Source organism: Populus nigra, chromosome 15 (genome assembly GCF_951802175.1).
Source record: "Populus nigra chromosome 15, ddPopNigr1.1, whole genome shotgun sequence".
Lineage (NCBI taxonomy): Eukaryota > Viridiplantae > Streptophyta > Magnoliopsida > Malpighiales > Salicaceae > Populus > Populus nigra.
In genome coordinates, this window is record NC_084866.1 from 14,658,114 (window position 1) to 14,681,119 (window position 23,006).

Here is a 23,006-nt window from a genome sequence, read left to right on the forward strand (position 1 = left end):
CGTGATGTACTCTCTCACATCGGCTAGCTCGAATATTAGCATCAAGGTTTGAATCAAGAAGTAAGAGAGGAATATAGTTGCTTACCCACCAAACCAATCCCATAAAATTATCTAACTTCGAAATCTAATCCAGTACCCTACCAATTTCAGGGGTATATATGCTTTTAAATAAAAATGAAGGAAAAAAAACAAATTGACAACCTGTACAAACCATGACGAACACCCAGATTATTGATTAATTAGAATATACATGATTGGTTATATTAACATATAGCCATTTGATGACTTCGTTGTATGCTCTTCAGAGGGTACTAAAATAAATAATTATTCCCAATATTATTTCTCAGTTCAATTTATTTTTAAAATTATTTTTTATTTTAAAGATATTAATTAATTTTTTTAAATTAAATTTTTGATGATTTTGATGTACTAGTGTTAAAAAAATTTAAAAAAATATATAAAAATCATCATTTTAATATATTTTTAATTAAAAAATTATTTTACACCATATTTACAAGCATACATTTGAAACGATGTTTAATGATTCCTTCCAGGTGTTACCATATCTAATCCAAGTATATATTCTAGCTAATCATATACGTTATCGATTTATTGAAACTAAATTTTTAAATAAACAATGATATATAGCCCACCAAAACCATGTTCTTATTCGTTGAAGGATCTAATTTCTTGAATAAACTATCTCTTAAAATAACATGAATTTTGAAGAGTATGCTACGCTTGCATGTGCGTGCCCTTATGTGGTTCAGAAGTTACATGAGAAGCGAGCTGGATTATTTATTAATTTCCAGAATATGATAATTCTAAACGTGAGAGATAAAGATTGATGTAGTCGGCTTGAAGAAGCCGAAAGTTCTAATAATCATTTTCGTGAGGATATATTTAACATGGATATCTAATTCAAGTAATGGATAATTAATCTAGTAAATATTTTTAAGCTAGTTAGATAGGTTTACACTTAAAGAGTACTAGATATGATGGCATCAAACTAGGTCACCATTTTAAAATTATAATAATAAAAAATTAATCATTAGATTATATTCAAAATTTTTGATGCGATTTTCCGTGAAGTTTTTCTTTGGAAAGTCATCATGTCACTTATTATACCAACAAATCCCTAAAATTAGGGTAAGAAAATATTATTTGGATCAACTTAATTTGTTATTTTTTCTAATTTTTTCTTTAATTTAGATTTGTGTTTATTTCCTTTATACTTTCAAGATTTTAGTTGCTTTATAGTGGAGATAGGTTTTTTTTATTTTTTTTAAAAAAATTAAAAGCCTCTTGAGGAGAAAACTATCATATACATATACTTAATTTCCAAACAATAAGACTTGGAATTTAGGGTAGAATGAGATGGACAAATTAAGAAATTGATATCCTTGGACATGCGGCGCCGTATATAACTTTTGCTACAGCTAGGCATGATTATAGAATTTTAAAGCATATTATATATAATTTCATCATTATCTATAAGGTGGTTGGCAAAATAACATCATGGGCCAAATAAATTATATATAAAGAAGCTGACGACAAATTTAAAAGTTATACATGCACTGCACATATGAATGATCAAAAGATAGGATTGGTGTCTATTCCCATTTACTTTCTCTGCCCTAACATCATATCGAATTCTGGACCCTGAGAAAATGCCCATTTGCCCCATCTTGTCATGTGCAATGTCTAGATTCCTAGCTTTTTCTCCTTTTTATGTTTTTTTTTGCATTTCCTGCTTTATTTTAAAAAAAAAACAAAAACCTAACTTGGGAAAAATAATGAAAGCCATCATTTTGGTTTAAAAAAAGAAAAAAAATACCGGGTTTTTTATTAACCTGCCCGTCTTAGACTCTAATCATGAATTATAAGATTAACTTATCAAGCTAGGTTTTGTAGGATTGCTATAAAGTAGGAAAAAAGCAAAAAAAATAAAAAGGAATTTATCTGCCCTGAGAACTACTAGGAAATTCAAAATGTAGAAATTTGACCGTCACAAGATATTCAAATGAAGAAATCGGGCTATCTTGGACTTGGATAATACTAGCTACCAATGGCAAGATTGATCATTGTGGGATTATTGGACTGAAGATGGACCTAGCTGCCTATTCAACGTCTATAATTTAGACAAGTTTACAAACCTTGACAAGCGATTATTCGGCCACTTGATATATGGGATAAATACTCAAATCATAATGGATGTTGTACCATATAACAGGCATCGAAGAATCATGAATTATTTTTTTATTTCCCCTTAATCTTCATGCGTCGTGCTTTTCTTTAATAATTGTGCTTATTATACCAGGGTGTATTCACAAGGATTTATGAAAAATATATATATTTATATTCTTGTTCGGTACATTAATAACATTAACATCAATCATGAGTTCCAAAAAATGAAAACTTTTATTAATTGGTTACAGTCATCTTAGATATTTTTCAATTAAATCCTTTTTTTCACCCTGCTAATTAGATAAAATTGATACGTGAGGTTTTTATCAATTATATATGAACTTAATATATCCGGACCATGTAGATAAGTTAACAAATATGTATTAAATTTAATTTTTTCTAAGAAAATTTATAGGGTTGGTTATACTTTCTGCGACTAGTTGGGATCAAAAAAGTTTTTGAAGCTTGAAAGTTATTGTTTAATGAATTTTATTATTTTTCTAGTTATTTTTGGATTTTTAACTTTATTTTCAAGCTGCATTATTTTTCTATTTTAAATAGTATTCTAACTATTCATGTCCTATAATGGCTTGTTTAAAGCTTGTTTAAAAGGTTATAATCTCTATTTTGAGAGCAAACTATATAAAAAAAAAATCAGTAATAAAACTGGGATTTTTGTATGATCCTTTAAAAAAAATCATATTTTTTTTCTCTGATTCCTATTATTTAGATTTGATTGCGTCATCTCATTGACTATTTTATTAAAACGTGTTATTTATTGTAGAAAATAGACATAATAAACCCAAAACACCAATAAAGTTTGACAAAGGAAGTTAGTTAAGAAGTGTCTGAGACATTATCAAGGACCTAATTGATAAAATTTTTTGTCTCGGGATGACTATATAAGCTAGCGACTAAACTGCAGTTTTTCCAAGATGTTATTTTTAGAAAAAAGTTTTAGCAAGAAAAATATTTATTACGACAGAACAGCAAAGGAGATTCGTCTCTATCGTATTGCAATATTCTTTGATCTTGGGGAAAAGAAGATTATTTTACGACGGTGGGTTGGCAGCAGAAGATTCCAAAAGTCGGGTTATTATTTTTATGAAAAGATATTTTTCTTTATTATTAATTCTGGACACAGATCCCAGGAAACGCACGTATATATGAAAAGCAAAGCAAGGAAAGCAGCCTTTGAAGTTGGAATTGAATTGTTGAATGCATCCCTGTCCCCATGCCCCCGTTTTGTTTTTCTTAAATTCATACTCTCAATTACAAGTGTCTTGGAATTTTGAAAGTGAAGAAGCTGCGGGGGTTTAGTGATTTTTAGTTCCTGCTTGTGGTTATGATCTAATTATATGTGTTTTTGAAAAGAAAAAATTTATTTTTAATTATTTTTTTATCATTTTAATATGTTGATATTAATAATATTTTTTAAAAAATATTATTTTAATATATTTTTAAACAAAAATAATTTAAAAAATAATATTTATTATACTCTCGTACAAACTTTTATTTATTTTTGTCAAGGAAAGATCATACTCGATCTAAATTATAAATATGTTGAGTCAGTTATAAAATAATTTGAATTGATCCCAATCAAATTAATCAAGTTTGACTAATTTTTTCTCTAAACCAACTCAAAACAAAACATAACTCTAATTAAGTTTTAGGTTAATGAATTAAATAAAGACCGTTTGATATTATATTTTTATTTTTATTTATGTAAGTTTTAAAAGTGATTTTAGCATGGAAAAATTTCAAATTAAATTTTTTTATTGTCTTTTAATTATTTTGATGTATTAATATAAAAAATTATAAAAGAAAAACAATTTGCACGTCAATATCAATCATTAACGAAGCTGTGACAGATTCCATGGTCATGAAAAACGAAGTGAAACAGACACACACAGAGACCTGTCTTTCTTTGTTTCTCTCTTTTTCTTCAGCTCGAGAATTCTCTTGACAACAATAATGCATGAACCTTTCATCCACAATTCAAAAGACGATATAATGAAGGTGTCAAATCTTCCTAATTTTACGTAAACAATTAAAAAAAATAGGAGGGAAGAAGTGACGTGACACGTGGAAGCATCTAAGTGGAGGTGAGAGAGTGCGCATGCTTCTGGCTGTGATATCGGTAATTACAACTCCCATTAAACCTGCCGTGTTTTAGGGCTCTAAGCGGCACTGTGCTCACCTACTAGCCTTTTTAATCACTAAATTAATAATTAATTGATTAATTAGAGGCAGAGGTGCAGCACTAGCAGCAGCACCACTCCCTTCCTTTTCATGATTTCATCCTTTCTTTTTTGTGATACGATTTCATCATCTCTGCGACCTTTTTTCTTCTTCTCGAGGAAGATGATAGTCCATTGATTATTTTATGAATTTCTTTTAGCTTCCCGAGATATGGAATTCAATAATTTTTAATATCTTGAAATCTAAGATTTATGCATTCAGATGAGTAGAATACGTAAATCTTGAGGGATTGGTACGATTATTAAAGAAATTTATTGATTTTTTTTTTGATGCATTAAGAGAGACGTGTACTTGAAATTGTTTGAGGAAAAAAAGTCTAGTTTTGATTGTATCATAAGCTTGAAGATATATATCTATTATCATGAAATAAAAAATTTAATTGATTGTCACGCAAAACATTAATATATATAAAAAACAAGACTGGAATTTCATTATAACTCTCTTCAAAGAACATAAATCTTAGAATAATACTTTATTTTTTATTATTTTTTTAAATTCATCATCCAATACTAGTTTTATTATAAATTAAGTTTTATATTTTTTTAAATTTACTTTTAATAAAGCTATCCCGATCTTATTATTGAATCATGAGTTTGACGAGTGAGCTCGGTTGACTTGAGTTATTTTTTATTTTTCTATTTAACCTTTTCTTTTTCATATTCATCATTTAATAATGACTTGATTGGAAATTAGACTTTATAATTTATTTTAATTTTCTTTTTATGAGGTTATACTTGTCCTGTGATTCGAATTGTTTTTCTGTGTTAATTTTTAATAGATTTTTCTATTTTAATCATATCCTTCAACATTATATTTATCAATGATTAACCTTCATAAACTTTTTTCAGATCACTTTTTACGATGTTGTTTAGTCCCAGTATCAAGACCATAGGTTTAATGAAATAACTTGGTTGATTTTAGAGTTTTTCTTTTTCTAATTTACTTTTTTATATATATAGTTTTATCATTCAACGTTACGTTAATTGAGAATTAGGTTTCGTGATTTATTTTAGTTTACTTTCTACGAGGTTATTTTTGTCTCGTAATTCGAGTCACAGGTTTTATGAGTTAACCCTGGTTGACTTTAGTTATTTTTTGTGTGTTTTTAATTGATCTTTTTTATTTTATCTTCTAATGTTGGGTTAATTATGAATTAAGCCATATGATTTATTTAATTTTATTTTCTACTAGGTTATATTGGTTTCATAATTCGAATCACAAGTTTAACATGTTAAATTGGATTGATTTAGTCATTATTTTTATTATTTTTCTAATTGATTTTTAAAAAATTTTATTATTTAATATTAGACTTACTGAAAATTGAGATTCATAGTTTATTTTGAATTTCTTTAAATGAGATTACTATGGTCTTATGATCTATAATGAAAATTGATATATTAATCTAAGTTCACCCAAATCAACCAAATATACTATCATCTTGGTATCTATAAAAGAGAATATCATAATAATTATTTATTTTCACATTCTTCCCCAAGGTCTTGTTAGGATTCAGACGAGCTCAATGACCGTATCAATGGAATGATTAAGCTATGTTTTTATCAATTATTCGGGATGGTTGTAGATTAGATAGGTTGACTGAGTCATATTAGATTAATTCCTATACGATTTATTTTTTTATATTGAAAAAAATTAGCAATGACTATGTATTTTTTATATATATATATTATTTTTTACCTGATTCGTTACATAGCGTGGACCGATTATCCGGTTAGTTGCTATTGCACGTTGGTCATAGGATTTTTATTGCCTTATAATTTAGCTTATAAATAATATTGTTTTTAATTTATGAAATATTATATTTTTCACATGCTTTTTAATTTTATAGTTCCGTAAAATAAAATATTTTTAAAGGATTGATTTTTCCCAATCGAAAAACGAGAGGAATTATTTCATAAAGAAACCCCATAGTCTAGATCGAAGAATCTGAATATCATGATACAGCCTTCAAAATTCTGGATTAAAAAAATCCAATAATTTAGCTTCTGAATTCTCCTAATAAAACTTATAACAAATCCAACTATTAAGAAATGACCCTAGAACGTCCTCACGTCATTGTTCTTTTAGATACTTTCTTGCAATCGAAATGAATCGTTAATTGATTATTAAATTATAAATTCACGGGACTGTCACATATATTTTGATGTAATGAGAGTTTCATATATCAAGATCAAATTAATTTTCATTTAAAAAATAAATTTTAAAAACTTGACTAATCCATTAAAAAAACACGTGTTGACCCTTTAAGTCATTCAAAACACGGCTTTTAATTCATTGATTTTTTAATTTAATTTAAATGATATAATTTTGATTTTTTTCCTTAAAAAAAATAGGAAAATCGATCCTCAAATCGAAGTTATCAGACTACGCCCGGAACAATTCAGGATCCTTCAAGAGGGACGGTCCTATGTTGGATTAATTATTCATCAAATTCAACGGTCATGATTGACTATCACAAGACATCATGTCCTTTAATGAACGACTCTGGTCCTAGCTTCATGCAGAACTTGCCACACTATATATATACCATCTAGAGACCAATGGGGTTGACAACCTGACTTAGCCGAGCCGCCGAGTAATCATCGGTTCAAAAACACGAGATCCAGAGAGACGAAACACTGACCGTTGATCAAGTCACTTCTGGGGTCGGCTTTTAATTTAAGCACATAGTGTTTGATGATCGAAGCCGAGGACCTACCAAGCTACTGCTCCAGGAAACACGGCACATGGGAGCCATAAAATTGTTAATTTTTAATATTAATAAAGAAATGAATGAATAAAAATAAGTAAACAAGTGTAAATAACTCCCTTGGGTTTTTACTGCTTTGCACTTTAATCCTCGAATTGTGGAAAACCGCACCCGACACCTTCTTGTTCTCCATCCTATCTTATGCAGAAATCTTGGAGTGTATTTCTGTGAGATGTGATTTCCTTGAAGACTTGGTGTGGTTTTTAGTGTCTCAAATGATGTTTATGGTGAGGTTTAATTTAAAATTATTTATTAAATTTCATATAATAATTTAAATATTTAGATTGAAAAGTATTTTAATATAATATCAAGATTTTAATAACCATCCGATTATAAGTTTAAATCTTATAATTTTTATTTTTATTTTAATTAATAAATAAAATATATAGTAGTAGCAAAATTATACCAAGTCTCGAAATTAAAGAGTTCTCACCTTATAAGATCTATTATTATAAGATTTATTATAAAATAATATAAAATCATTCATTAAACTTGATTGGGGCATCAGCAAATATAGATGAATAACTTTTTTAGTAAAATAATAAAGATTTGGGCATATTTTGACATTTGACAAGGATTGCATAGCAAGGTTGCAAAGCTCAAAAATAAAAGAATGCTAAGCTAAGCAGTGGTGTCAACATCGCATATGCAGGGTGGGTCCCAGACGCCGACATTGTCTGCCACATCAGCAGGTAGTTTTCAGGGAAGATTTGTAATTAAGCAATTAATGTTTTCTTGATCTCCACTTAAAAGTTAAAAGAGAGATGCCCATTCAGCAATAATGCGAGGCGAGGCTGGCCTCCTCCTTCACAGCTCATACAATAATGGAATGCCCACTTCAAATTTCCTCTTCAGGAATTTAATGGCCGTTTAAGGAGTAATTAATGTATATAGTCGTGTTGATGATTATGATTATGCTTCCTAAGACCAATCATTATTAGCATTTAATTTTATGGTATTGATGATGTATATATTCAGGATTTTCTATCAAGGGCTATGCTTCCCTTTTAACTATAAAAAACCCCCCATAAAACCTCTAATTTTGATGTGAAATATAGTTATACTTCGAAGATTCTGACTTTGTTTCGGTATTTCTTATAGATAAAATTGGTAATAAATTTGAAAAAAAAAACCTCTTTATATGACAATAGCTGACAGATTGTAGAATGCAACTTTTTCTCGAAAATAATATAGTATCGATATCATAATCTAATCAAGAAACTAAGAGGAAAAGGGAAGAGCAATGGAAAAAGCAACGTGAAACTTGAAAAGAATGGATATTGACCATGTGCAAAGAATGTGCTCTTAGTGGAGAGTGACGGTGATGATCAAAGCAAATGTCTATGAAAAATTACGTGATTAGGGTAAAAATAAGACAACATCACACAAACAAAAGTATCTTAACTAACATTAACATTATTCTTTGTTTGGAGGTTAAACCTATGCTCTACAAAAGAGAAGAACAGCAAGGGAGATTAACAATGGTTAAGTTGAGAAATATTATATCATCTGTGACATTAAACTCTACTTCTAACCTACATGTGAACTAGGCTACTGTAGGGAGGTTGACTGCTTAGTTGTGAGAAGTCAGTGCCCCTTTCAAGGACAGAAAGAGTGAGAGAGAGCTATAAAGAAACAGAAATTGATAGAGAGAGAGAGAGGTTTTGGTAATCCATATAAAATACTATAGAGAGAGAGAGAAGGAAAGAGAAAATAATAAATAAAAAAACAAGAGAGAGAAAGAGAGGTTGAAGAAAGCAAGGCAAGAGCATTGAAGGGAAAGGAGAGGAAAAGAGAGGAATTTTGTCTGGGTAATGTAGGGGGAGAAAGGGGGCAAAGCTTCAACATTTGGTCTGTGAAAAACTTAGCAAAAACTCTCAATCCCATAAAAACCCATTTCTTCCTTTTTACTGCTTTTTTGTCTCTTCACCGTTTCTCCGGCGACATCGCCGGAATTTATCGCCGGGAAAGCTCACTCACTTTCAAACAAACTACCCCATATTTTTTTTCCAGTTCAAAATCCACCCTTTATTCCATTTCTTCAAAAGTTTGATTTTTTTCTTGTTTGCTGAGCTGATCTAAGCTAAAAAATCTGCTCGACTTTATAATTTTCTTACTGGGTTTCTTTTGAAGCTCACGTTTTGAGCTTGTAAAAGTTTAAACTCATGAGAAAGTGAGGAACTCGTTTTGGATCAAAAAGACTCTTGCTTTGTTGAATTTATATAAGGAAACCATGAAGTCACCGGCCAACGGTGCCGCCACCGCAGTCACCAACGGTGAAGGTCTGGTCCATCTCTTAATTTATGTTACTAGTTTGTGTTTGTTTATTTGTTGTTATTAAAGATTTAAGGGAGATGTGTGTAAAGCATTGAAAAAAGTGCTAGAGATTTATGTGTAAATAACTAACTAATAAGGTTGTTCTGTGCTAGTTTTGTCTCTATTACATTGGTTTGTAAGAGCTGTGTTTGTCTCTATATTTTTGGAATCTGTTTTTCTGTGTATTTATCTATCCATTTGTTTATGTAGTTGTTTCTTCAGTGCTTGAAAACAATAGTCTTGCAAGTTTGTTTCCTTTTCCTTTTCCTTTTCCGGGTTTGATTTTTTTTCCCAGGAAACAAACAAAGGTACAAGGAAGAGGAAAATATATGAGGATTTTGAAGGGGAATTTGTTAACTAATGAGTGTGTGACACGTGGGGATGATGCAGGGGTAGAGAAGAAGAGCATAAACCCTGAGTTATGGCAAGCATGTGCAGGACCACTAGTGAACTTGCCGGCGGCCGGAACTCATGTGGTCTACTTCCCTCAAGGGCATAGTGAACAGGTTAGTCATTTTCTGTTGCTGTTTTGTGTCAATAATGTGAATACTTTTAACCTACCTCCTTCTTTTATTGGATTTATTGGCTGATTGTTTGCGGTAAATGATGTGTCAGGGTTTTGATCTAGAGTGGGCTAAGCTTTATGAATTTTACCTAAACCGGTTAGTTGGGTGCAATAAATAGGTAGATTATAAGGAAAGGAAAAGTAGATCAAGGTTTCGGATTTACTTTTGAGGGTACTATTTCAGGTGGCAAGTTGAAGTTACCCTTTTTGCCTTGATTCAGATTATGTGGGACTTAACTTATTTTAGCTAGGGTTATAATAGAAACATTCTCTTGGTATGTATTACCTGGTTGTCATGTGCTCTTTTAAGTACTAAAATGTCATTGTATCAGATCATTTGGCTTGTTTTTATCAAGTCAACTTGTGGTCCATGGAAGTTTTTTCCTAGCAACTGTAATATTAGTTGATCAAATAATAAAAAGAAAACTTTTATGAATTTTTTTTAGTTTTTGACTTCTGTAGTTTATGTTAACCAACATTTCTTTTACTATTAAAGTTAATTATCAAGAGTCTCACAGGTCACTGTGTGTTTGAATGCCAATTTACTCGTGATGTAATTTTTAACCATGACATTTTTTTTGCTGCTTCTATAAGTACTCCATTTCCACTGAACAAGGTGAAAGAACCAGTAGGTGTAACGTGAAAAAATACTTTGTTATAAATTGGTTTTTAATGGATGTTGTGGATGGAATTTTATATGTCGTTTTGGTTTTCCTCCTTTAGAAGTCAGTCCATGTTGGTACTTGAGAGTAAAATTACTGATTTCAGGTTGCAGCATCTTTGAAGAAGGATGTGAATGCGCAAATTCCAAACTACCCAAATCTTCCCTCGAAGCTGCTGTGTCTCCTTCACAATGTCACCTTACACGTATAAAAGCTGACCTTCTCTGGCCTTCATCTCGAACATCATAAAATTCTTTATTTGGTGACTCAATTATTTTAGTTCTTGTGTCTGATTTTGTAGGCGGACCCTGAAACAGATGAAGTTTATGTTCAGATGACACTTCAACCTGTTTCTTCTGTAAGGATTTGATTCATAATAACTCAAAAAAGTATACTTGCTTTAGTTGTGTGGACTAATTAAGGAAAGCACCTACAAATGAACTGGCTATAACTGATCCCAATGCAATGTCCAAAAAATCTTAAAATGGCCTTAGCATGTTTTTAGCTGCTAACTCCAACTGAATCTATCAGCAACCTTTTGCAGTTTGACAAGGATGCATTATTGAGGTCAGATCTTGCACTGAAGTCAAATAAACCACAGACAGAGTTTTTCTGTAAAACATTGACAGCAAGTGATACAAGCACTCATGGAGGTTTCTCCGTGCCTCGCCGTGCAGCTGAAAAGACATTCCCGCCTCTTGTAAGCTGTTCTCCTTTAGCTCTACATAGTGTCCATGTTAATCTTTATAGCAATATTTAATCTTTTCCCCTTCCCTTGTATAGGATTTCTCCATGCAACCACCTGCTCAAGAACTTGTAGCTAGGGATTTGCATGATAATGTTTGGACTTTCCGGCATATCTATCGTGGTATGTTAATTTTGCAGCACCCATGAAGTATAATTAGTTGAACTATACCTACAATTGCTTATTCGTTTGTTGTCAAATTTGTTGTTATCTTATGTAAGTTCCTGGTTTCTCTAAACCCAGGACAACCAAAGCGTCACTTGCTTACAACTGGGTGGAGCTTATTTGTCAGTGGGAAGAGGCTTTTTGCCGGTGACTCAGTTTTATTTATGAGGTAAAGATTAATGAATTCAGATTCCTTGAATTATGTGTAAAATGACTTAATTTACTGAAATTTGATTTTTCATATTCAGAGGCATCTTAAATCTTGTATGAATGCATTTCAAGTTCAGGTCACTTTCTTACAGTAAACATGCCCTCTTAATCAACCTAATGATACTTACTATTTATGGTTAGAGATGAAAAGCAGCAGCTTCTATTGGGCATCAGAAGGGCTAACAGGCAACCTACCAACTTATCATCATCGGTATTGTCAAGTGATAGCATGCATATTGGGATCCTAGCTGCTGCAGCCCATGCAGCAGCAAACAATAGCCCCTTTACCGTGTACTATAATCCAAGGTAATTATTTTATTTTTCATCGTATCATGCTTATGTTTAACATTTACCGTAATAATATAAAATAGGCTGTGAGTGTATTGGATTAATTGACACCAGATGCATTTTTATGCAGGGCAAGTCCATCAGAATTTGTTATCCCTTTAGCCAAGTATTACAAGGCAGTGTACAGCAACCAAATATCACTTGGCATGCGCTTCCGCATGATGTTTGAAACTGAAGAGTCAGGAACAAGAAGGTGCAATCTTATCTCTTTGCAGTTCTTAAATGTCATTTGTTAACATTATTGATTTCAAGAATTCTGAAGTTGAAATGGAATTATTTTGAGGTCCCAGGGCATGTTGTAGTGAATTTAGGATGTGTCTTATGATTAATTTCAATCTGGAAAGAGTTTTAGTTGAGCTGATCGGCACCTGTTCATATTGATCTGGTGCTTGATTCCTAGATTCTTTGCCGGTTGTTCTTAGAAAATGGTAATCTCAATTTTCTCCTTCAATTAGAAAGTTAAAGAAAATGAATCTGTACTACAGGCATATGGGCACCATTACTGGTATCAGTGATCTTGATCCTGTAAGATGGAAAAACTCACAATGGCGTAATTTGCAGGTAAAGATTGTAGCATCTTTTTTATTGATTTATTCTAATCATGCCAAATTTACTTCTGAAGTACATTACAATTTAAACACTCCATGTTCTTTCATAGGTTGGTTGGGATGAGTCAACTGCTGGTGAAAGACGCAATCGAGTCTCAATCTGGGAGATCGAACCAGTGACTGCTCCATTTTTCATATGTCCTCCTCCATTTTTTAGATCTAAGCATCCAAGGCAACCGGGAATGCCAGGTACAATATAAGTTGCGATCAGCTTCTTACAGTATAGGAAATTTTTAGCCTTAATGTTAACTGGCGTGTGCTCTTCTAGTCATTTCTGCTTTGTGTTTTTCATATGAGTTCTTCGCTGACCATGTCACCCAGGAATTTTGGTTAGGTTACCCTATTGCTAGGCATTTTGATTGAATTACATGTGCTGTTTGCTATTTCTTTCCATAAATCCATCCTTCCTATGTCTTGTGTGATTGTAAATGGCATCATCTGGTTGATACTATCAAATTGTCAAGAGAGTAATGATGTGGGAGAGGCTTTGATAGGATATGTTCTACTGTTTTATCTTTTCTGCATCGAAGTTTGACTATCAAGGTTTCTGCATGTGATCTGTTGGGACCAAATGTGCTAATATGGTGATTAAAATCTTGAAGGTGCTTCTCACTCTCTTCATGAAATTGAATAATGCCAAAGCACTTTCAAGCTTGACCATGATTTTGGGCTTTCAAATTTTCAGTGTTTCTGTTAAGAGTAAACCTGACTTGCCTGTCACCTTTACTTTTGCAGATGATGATTCCACTGATTTAGATAGCCTATTCAAGAGGACTATGCCTTGGCTTGGTGATGATATCTACATGAAAGATCCCCAGGTTCTCCCTGGCCTAAGCCTAGCCCAGCGAATGAACATGCAGCAAAACCCTTCACTGGCAAACTCAATGCAGCCCAATTATATGCAATCGTTGTCAGGGTCTGTTCTGCAGAATCTTCCTGGAGGTGATCTTTCCCGCCAGTTAGGCTTGTCATCACCTCAAATGCCTCAGCCAAACAACTTACAGTTCAATGCCCAAAGGCTGCCTCAGCAAGCACAACAGCTTGATCAGCTTCCAAAGCTACAGTCCTTGCTCAACCCACTGGGTTCCATCATACAGTCACAGCAACAGATGGGTGACATCACTCAACAATCGAGGCAAAATATGATGGCTCAAACTCTACCCTCAAGTCAAGTTCAAGCCCAACTTCTGCAGCCTCAAACTCTTGCCCAGACCAATAACATTCTTCAGCAACAGCCATCTATTCAAAGCCATCAGCTTCTTAGAAACCTTCCGCAAACCTTGCACCAGCAGCAGCAGAATCAACAGCAACATATTATGGGTCAGAACCAGCAGCAAAGCCTAATGCAATCTCAGTTGTCTGATCAAGTAAACCAACATATGCAAATGTCTGACAATCAGATTCAGTCTCAATTGATGCAGAAGCTTCAGCAACAACAGCAATCAGTTTCAGCTCAGCAATCTGCTATGCATCAGGCTGGTCAACTTGGTCAGCTTCAAGATTCACAAAGGCAGCTGCTGGATGCATCCCAGAGTTTTTCTAGGTCCATGACACCCAGCCAAATGGTGGAAATCCCTCAAACAACACCCACTTCTCTCCCTCAGCCAAATACTATTCCACAGCAGATGACTAAGAGTAACAACCAAACCAATGCTCGATTCTCACATCTGCCTCAACAGCTGAAACCTCAACAACAGCATTCTGGCATCATGCTGTTGTCAGAAATGGCTGGTCACATGGGACTTCCGCTGAGCTCAATGGCCAATCAGCTCTCCACAGCTGGTAGCAGTATATTGACTGCAGCAGCTGGACCAGGACAGTCTGGTATCACTGATGATGTTCCTTCCTGTTCTACTTCACCTTCCACAAACAATTTTCCAAACATAGTTCAACCAATGATCAACGGCTGGGCCCACCGAAGCACAGCAATGGGAGAGGACATGGCTCAGTCTGCCGTGACACTCTTTAGCCCTAGTGCATTGGAAACCGTGTCCTCTAATGGTAATTTAGTTAAAGATCTGCTGCAGAAATCTGAGGTTAAGCCATCATTGAACATCTCCAAGAATCAAAACCCAGGTTTATTTTCCTCACAAACATACCTAAATGGGGTAGCTGCCCAGATAGATTATTTGGACACATCATCTTCTACAACTTCTGTTTGCCTATCACAAAATGATGTCCATTTGCAGCAGAATAACAATTCACTGTCATATAATCCCCAATCAGTGTTGTTGAGAGACGCAAGCCATGATGGTGAGCTCCAGGGAGATCCGAGGAATAATATTTTGTATGGGACAAACATTGATAGCCAACTTGTGATGCCAATAAATTCTGACCATTTATTAACAAAGGGCATGATGGGGCTGGGGAAGGACTTCTCAAATAATCTCTCTTCAGGAGGCATGCTTACAAATTGTGAAAATTCCAAAGATCCTCAACAGGAGCTTTCATCGGCAATTGTTTCCAAGTCATTTGGAGTTCCAGATATGCCATTCAATTCAATTGACTCAACAATCAATGACAGTAGCTTATTGAATAGAGGTTCTTGGGCTCCTCCACAGCAACAGTTTCAGCGAATGCGAACATATACAAAGGTTTGTTGTTTTCATCCATATAATGCTATTTCTTATATGCACACATTAATGTGCATGCCCACACTTGCTATACTTGCTGTATCTTTGTCTTATACATTCATATCTGTCATCCTGTTATTTCTTCTGCCTACTATTTATAAGTTGGATGACCTTTACTGTAAAGGTGTACAAGCGTGGAGCTGTTGGAAGGTCAATTGACATAACGCGGTATTCAGGTTATGACGAGCTTAAGCAGGATCTGGCTCGTAGGTTTGGTATAGAGGGACAGTTGGAAGATCAACAAAGGATAGGCTGGAAACTTGTTTACACTGATCACGAGAATGATGTCCTGCTAGTGGGGGATGATCCTTGGGAGTAAGCCCTCTAGCCCTCATAACTCTTCTAATTTCTATGATATTTCATTGTATTTTCTTAGTATGCTTTATGCTCTTGGTGGAAATATAGCTAGCCAAGTATGAAAATGTTCTCATAGTACTTACCATAGAGAATGTGCTGGGTAGATTGTACTACACGCAGAACCTCCTATGTCATCACTTCAAAATATTATTTTCTTGCTTTCTGACAGAAGGGCCTTAAATGTGTTTCTTGAAGCTTTTCCTCACCTGATACCCGTCTAGTTTCCCTTTTCCAATCACTGAACCAGACAAACTTAGGGTTTCAAGTATTCCCATTTTCAATTCATTCAGCCTCTTTTCTGCCTTGTGGCTTTGTCTGTCTTGTTTGCTGAAATGATTTTCATCTTGGAGGGTTTCATTTAATCTCTTGGAATGAAAATATAATCTGATACTCGATGGAATTACTTTAGGACTAACTTTCCATGCAGCCACGTATAGGTATTATTACTTTTTTTTTTTTCCTTGGAAGACTTTACTGCACCAAACAAGAACAATTTCAATGTAGTTAAGTAAATTTCTGGTGAAGTCACCTGTTTCCTTTGTCAAAGATGGCAATTGTTCTTCTCCATTCTGTATCGAAGGGGATCCTGAGTCATAGATTAAGCGATATGTGAAAGTCTTATGATCTCTACATCGGGACTAATTTATATTGACTTGCTCTTAAATTTTGAATGTCTCTCTTGTATTCTGGAATGTCTTCAAGCTGCAAACACTATTTATAGTCTCTCCTCCTTACATTCTTTTGTTTGGGTGTTCAGAGAGTTTGTGAACTGTGTCCGCTGCATCAAGATCCTGTCTCCTCAAGAAGTCCAACAGATGAGCTTGGATGGAGATTTTGGCAACTCTGTCCTTCCTAATCAAGCCGGCAGTAGTTCTGATAATGTCAATGCATAAATTAGCCCACGAAGATGCCAACAATTCTTCTTCCACGTGGGGACCTTGTATTACTTGTAGGATTCTGTTAATAGCTTTTCTATGACTCCATCGCATCTGGGCTTTTCCATCGCCTGCCTGCTGGATTTTTCCAAGCACCTGCAATGATCAAGTGAGATTGCAAACCTGTTCTAGGCCAGTTAGAGCTCAATTTTTCCTCTTAGCCTAGTTGTACATTAGAAAACACAGGTCAGAAGCACGAAACTAGAGGTTTCTGCACCCGAACCATCAATCCCTTGGTCCAAAAGTTGATTGGTTCAGCTCGGTGAAGAATCCAGTTTGGTGCATGCCCTTTAAGCCTATCTACTTGATGCTGTCTTGATGCCTTTAGTTAACTATGTTTACAATGGTAAAGAATTCTCCCCCTCAAATGTGTTGTAGCAAGCAAAATCATAAATTTGGTTGATGAGTTCCGAGTTTAAATGTGTAAAGTTCTTCAGTTTTGCAATAGAATAGCCTCTAAATTTGAAGGTTCCAAGGTGCTATGGTAAAAGTCTCTCACTCTCCCTCTCTCAAATTACATTCGATCTTATGAAATTACACTGACCATAATGCAAGTAATAATATGAAACGTGTAATCTGCCATTTTTAATGGCCTATGCTTCTTATGAAACGGTCATCCTTGATTAAAGCAAATGGTAGATTCATCAACACAAAGATACGAGAAATCAGAAAAATAGTCATTACATCGGCGAAAGTACTTTTCTTAGCATGACAATGCACAAGAAAAACATCGCTCACAGCACTCAGTACATGACATCACGAGGCATTTTCTTAAGAGAACACGTGTCTGGCATCATTTTCTCAAGACATTCGATGCCGAACATCATGCAGCATTCTCTTAAGTGACCATTGGCTCAGGACTAGATGATGACAAAATGTCCAACAGGGAATTCTGTGGTTCCAGCTCCTCGTGCCATCGTGGGAGCTTGTCCTCAGGGTAGTACTTTCTTGACACGCCTTCTGAGTTGATCTGTGTAACGAACATTTGATTGACATTAAATTAGCAGAAACAAATATAAAAGTTTTTCTGCGCGTTCCATGTGCAACTAATACGAGCTTGTTTTTAAGGTGATTGAATGAGTAAACGGGAAGTGATGGAGAAGTTGTTTTCCAAAATAATTTATCCCAATCATGCCCTAATTAAAATACCATGATTGTCTGAACAAATATGATGGTTAGAAGAGGCAAATGGAAAGAGAAGAATGAGAGAAGAATCAACAACATACAGTGACAGTCCGAACAACACCACCACTCGCACCATCACGAGCAATAGCAAGAGAAACTGCTTTCACCACTAATTGCTGCAAGAAATCACAAGCATCACAAACCGCAAGGCAATAAATGGCATAATAAAGACAGCAAATATGCTCAAGAAGGGGAAAAAAAAGCAGGTCTAGGCACAGTGAAGGCAACAAAAAACGATGTTCAGGGGGGAGAAAAGAAGCCAGAGGCAACTTCTTAGCCATTGCCTAACCATAAGGCTCGGAAAGAATCACTCTAAGACAAGAACATGTTTCTAGTATGCAAAAATTTAGGATGGAAGCAAGCACCAACAGTCTATCAAAGAAAAATTGAAGTTCATAATTCTAGAAAAATCTATCATTAGTATATTAGCCCACAGCAAAACAAGGGCAAATACACTTTAGTGAAACCATGGAGTATTATTGAACAACTACTAAAAAAATTGTTACTATGACAAGACAAAAAAGAAACAGATTTCAATCGAGTCAAGCCACTAGTTTAGACCATAAAAATTTATTATGTTCACATATTTACAAACACACAGGTTAGACTACATACCTCAGCTTCTTCTTGAGTCATCCCATCCTTCCATGCTTGATCAAAGAAACCATACAAGTAAGAAGATCCTGATCCTGCATGCCACATGCAGATAAAAACAATTAATCAACTGATGCAATTTATTAGTCCATTTTCCATAGGATGACGACATAGTAGTCAAAATTTACATAATTGTAACAACTCCAACTACTGCAGACAATGGTAGTTTATTCCCTTATAATATATCAGACAATGGTGGTCTACTCAAGCTTAACCTGTTAATATGTAACAGCTTCTGATGACATAAAAGAAGAGTAACCTATCATTCATCCCAAGAACACTAGATTCACGGTACAAGATTAAGTCTCTGCAAGCAGGTGTTTTTCTCATACTAAAGTTTAAAGAGTGAAGACACCATGGCCAGTTCACATTGCTTCTTGTAATGCCACTGGTTAATTAGCATTGTCACTGCCAGCCAAGGAAGTAATAAGGGATTGACAAGTTCCTCAGGGCAGGTTGCATTTTCATCGACAGTTGCAAACAAGGCAGGTATAGGTGAGGCAACATGACGGGCAACTGACAAGATGGGTGCAAGAGAGGAATCCACCATTGACCCATACCGTTGCCTTGAACAATTATACAAGTACGAGAAATAATAGTAACATTCTATTATCGCTGTTGCTGATGGGATAAAATAAACAAGTGCATGTGCAAAAAAGAAACAAATCAACAAGAATCACAGAAAAAACACGAAAGAATTACTAATGGTACGCAAAATGCCAACGAGTTCACTTCACACACCTCCAATTGTAAAAGGCAGCTCCAAAAGTGTCCCTCCAAGAGGTACTCCATAAATTTTACCTCCTTCGTACTTATCCCAACCCCCAACAATCATTCCAGTTTGCAAGAAATTCTGAACCAACAAAAAAAATGTATCAAAACCAAACCAACCCTGTTATTGTAAGACACCCAACACCATCATCAGAAACAAATTCACAACAGTACAAGCATCAAAACCGAACCAACCTTGTTATTGTAAGACAACATCCTAACAAGATTAGCAGCAACCTTAACTGTCGCCGGCTGCCCCAATTGTATTCTACACACATAACCCACAAAACCCAAATCAGCTCTTCAACTAATCATCCAAAAAAATCAAGACTTTACACCAAAAAAGAAGAGAAAAAGAGAAACAGCATTCATCAACACAAAAAAACTCCCTTACGTGTGTTGATGCAGAAAATATCTCACATAATCAGACACAGTTTGAGAATCAGCAGCCTATCAACAAATTACATAAAATCAAACCCAAAATAAACAAAACTAAACAAGGTAAAATAAAATTTACAGAAATAAGAAAAAATAGTAATTTACAGATCCAGAGCGGCATAAGTAGACATTATCAGTAAGCTGAGTGATTTTATCTGATGCTCGATTTGCAACATAAACTCCTACAAAAACCCACAACAAAAACCGTAGAGTCATAAAGTTTTGGTCTTTTTCTTTCAGGTTTTTTGAAGAAGGAGAAAGTTGTGATTTTTACCGGTGCTGGTGCGAGAATCGGCACCGAGGACGACACCGCCGTTGTAGGTGACGCCTATGATGGTTGTCCCCATGGAATGGGGGCCGTTGATCTCATTTTCTTTGTGTGATTCCATTGATTTGAGATAATTCGAATAAGAGGAGGAAGAATAAAAACCCTAGAAATTGAAGAAAAACTGGGGATTTTTTTGCTCTTTAAGAGAAAAGCAAGTGTTAGCTACTTGTTGGTGAAGTCAGAGAGGAGGTGAAGTATTAATGGGCTGATGGGTTGGGCTCGTGTGTTTGGGTCTATTTGTTTTTCTTTGTGGATTTTGGTTTAAAAAATTAAAATTGGTCAAATAAAAATAAGCAAGTCGAAGGTATGCTTGTTTGCTATCGATGTTCCTTCTGATTGAAACTAGTTCCCTGACCTCCACGTTCTGTTGAGTCAATTTTTTTTTTAATTTAAAAAGTTTTTTTTAATTTTTTTTTATAGAAGATAAGCTAAAATAAATTATAAATACTAATTTAAAATTAATTAAATATTAAAAAATAAAATTAATAAAAAAAACTAAAAATAATTCAAAAATAATTGGAAGATGAGATCTTTTTTTAAAAAAAATTATTTGGCATTATTATTAAACTCGACCTAACGGGTCAATTATAAAACATTTCAATCTGACTCCTTACTTAGCCTATATTTAAAATTAACTTGCATAAGATAATTTAGTTGATTTGATGAATTTAAAGACAACTTGAATGATTGATGAAAACCTAATTTGACTTTTAAAAAAATCAAGATGATATCTTTTTTAGTATTAAAATGATGACATATTAAATCAATTTGGACTTCGCCACTTAACCCGCAAAACCTGTGACCTAGATTATAAACTTCACTGGATTTAAAACTTTATTTTTTAAAATTATTTTTTATTTAATAATATGATAATTAAAAATTGATATTTTGCAAAAATTGAGCACTAATTTTTTAGAAGGATATTTCTTTAAAACTGTAATAATCTTATAAAAAATATACCAAAACAAATTACGATGATCAATTCAAAATCAATAAAATATCAAAAAATAAGACTGAAATAAAAAAAATAAAAAAGTGATCTTCTTAAAAAAGGGAAAAAAAAAGAAGAAAGGCTAAGTTGCTATGAACAGTGAATCACCTTAATATTTCCAAGTTCTTTTAGTAGATGATGGTTGTAATTCATGTATGATTGTTTGCCAAGAAAATGTAAGGACAGAATTCTTTACAGACATACGAATGAATATTAATCTTAAGTTGGAACTTTGTTTCGAGTCGTATGGTAGCTTGCATGAATCAAGTCTTGCGTGGTACTGTTAGCCTGTTCTAGCCCAAGATTAGGATTAATTAATTATGTCTATCATTTATTAATTAGCAATCTAACATGTTTTTGTTGCTGTTAGTTGTTCATCAAGGAACTAATCTTAATTTTTACATCTTAAAACCTGTTCTCTTTGTATGTATACATGGGATAGCTTCATTCTCGCATGCGTGTTCAAAATCGACAGTTTTTTTGAACCAGATCTTGGTCTGCTGATCTTGTTCTCACCTTCTTTCCAAGTCTAAAAGATGTTGTTGATCTCATTTCATTCATCATTCTCATTGTCAAGCTTGCACGACTTCAATCATGACTCGTAAAATTATTAGAAAATTAGTAATTATAAACGAGAATTTCGATAAAAATATTTTCATTAATAATTATTAAAAAATAATATAAATTATATTCTGGAATCTTATCTAATTATTTAAGCTATTAGGTTAAGATGATTTTTTGACATAATATCAAAGTCTTGATAACCAAATAATCACGAGTTCGAATCTTATCATCCTCATTTATTTGATAAAAAATAAATATAAGGTAGTGTAGGTCTATGCAAGTTTCAAACCCAAATAACTTTTACTTGAAAAAAATTTATTAGAGAATAATACAAATATAAAAAAATTTAGTATATAATTACCAATGAAAATAGTGGTGGGATATTTTTTGTCGGCATTATCCTATGGAAATTGCGATAGAATTTCAAAAATAAAAAAAGTCAATAAAAGTCTTGTTAACAATTTCATCAGTATTTTGATATGTCAGTAACTTCCAACGGAATTGCAACCTCTAAGAGAAATAGACGAGGGTTTTTTTCACTTCTGAAAATTCTATTATATCTAAGAGAATTTAAAAACTTGGTGTTTGCGATTTGAAACACCTAGAGCAATATGAGTTTCTGTGTAACTCATACAAGATTATGTCAAAGCAGATGCGTAATGCTAACTTGTTCATCTATGGATTAAACTTGAAATGAGTGATTAGATTATGAGTTAAAACAAAAAACAAGTAAGAAGAATTATAATATCGTATAGTTTGCACGCTAATTGCTTAAGCTCCATGTTGTTAAACTCACTGGGCTGGATGTTTTATAGATATAACCATGGGATTTGTTAGATATCTAAATCAAATTTGTTGCTTGATTTTTCTGTTCCTTCATTTTGCAATGATTGTTCATCAAGAAACTCGGAAATGAAGTTTAAATATCTTTGTCAGTAAACTTTTTCAGAATTGTTCATCAATAATCAACACTAATTGCTTATTCATTAAAATGACATTAAACAAAAGGTTTTTATACCTCTTTGTATGATATTATCTCCCCACCTGATTCATAAGAGCAACCTTAATTACTAGACATTTGACACAGAATGATTGGACTGTAATTAATTGATGCTATGCTATAAAATTCCGATATCTTGAAGTTATTTGTAGAACATTTTATCTATGTTGGTAGGTCATAGTAAGATCTGATATATCTTTTTATCTTCAGTTTTTAATGTATTTTCATCTTTTATATATATATATATATATATATATATATATATATATATTTATGGTGTAATATAATCATTAGTTACTATGTAATGCGGAAAAT

At 33.5% G+C, this 23,006-nt stretch overlaps 2 protein-coding genes across 3 annotated transcripts; one reads left to right on the forward strand and one right to left on the reverse strand.

The window, feature by feature from the left end:
* Window positions 1-8,784: 8,784 nt before the first annotated feature.
* LOC133674348 (auxin response factor 19-like) lies at window positions 8,785-17,235 on the forward strand. 2 transcript variants are annotated; one of them, XM_062095402.1, is made up of 14 exons: window positions 8,785-9,498; window positions 9,923-10,038; window positions 10,866-10,964; window positions 11,061-11,117; window positions 11,304-11,459; window positions 11,543-11,627; window positions 11,748-11,838; window positions 12,021-12,185; window positions 12,298-12,420; window positions 12,713-12,788; window positions 12,886-13,024; window positions 13,571-15,429; window positions 15,593-15,783; window positions 16,583-17,235. In XM_062095402.1, the coding sequence occupies exons 1-14, from the start codon at window positions 9,450-9,452 to the stop codon at window positions 16,716-16,718; spliced, it is 3,342 nt and encodes a 1,113-aa protein (XP_061951386.1). In that variant the 5' UTR covers window positions 8,785-9,449; the 3' UTR covers window positions 16,719-17,235. The 2 variants fall into 2 exon arrangements, with proteins under 2 accessions (XP_061951386.1, XP_061951385.1); XM_062095401.1 differs by lacking the exon at window positions 8,785-9,498 and having other exon boundaries at window positions 9,618-10,038.
* A 124-nt stretch (window positions 17,236-17,359) lies between these two features.
* Window positions 17,360-20,308, reverse strand: LOC133674349 (proteasome subunit beta type-6). The gene is made up of 8 exons (XM_062095403.1): window positions 20,083-20,308; window positions 19,914-19,990; window positions 19,765-19,820; window positions 19,566-19,638; window positions 19,341-19,452; window positions 18,561-18,634; window positions 17,987-18,061; window positions 17,360-17,730 (listed from the first exon to the last, which is right to left on the reverse strand). Exons 1-8 carry the CDS (start codon window positions 20,195-20,197, stop codon window positions 17,599-17,601), a joined length of 714 nt encoding a protein of 237 aa, XP_061951387.1. The 5' UTR covers window positions 20,198-20,308; the 3' UTR covers window positions 17,360-17,598.
* Window positions 20,309-23,006: the final 2,698 nt, after the last annotated feature.

Coding starts and splice junctions, on each gene's coding strand:
- LOC133674349 (XM_062095403.1), bottom strand. CDS start 20,197: ATGGAATCACACAAAGAAAATGAGATCAACGGCCCCCATTCCATGGGG. Junction 19,639..19,764: donor TATTTTCTGCATCAACACAC/GTAAGGGAGTTT, acceptor TTATGTGTGTAG/AATACAATTGGGGCAGCCGG. Junction 17,731..17,986: donor GTGTTGTTCGGACTGTCACT/GTATGTTGTTGA, acceptor TTCGTTACACAG/ATCAACTCAGAAGGCGTGTC.
- LOC133674348 (XM_062095401.1), top strand. CDS start 9,862: ATGAGGATTTTGAAGGGGAATTTGTTAACTAATGAGTGTGTGACACGT. Junction 12,421..12,712: donor GAAGAGTCAGGAACAAGAAG/GTGCAATCTTAT, acceptor TCTGTACTACAG/GCATATGGGCACCATTACTG. Junction 15,784..16,582: donor GTGGGGGATGATCCTTGGGA/GTAAGCCCTCTA, acceptor TTGGGTGTTCAG/AGAGTTTGTGAACTGTGTCC.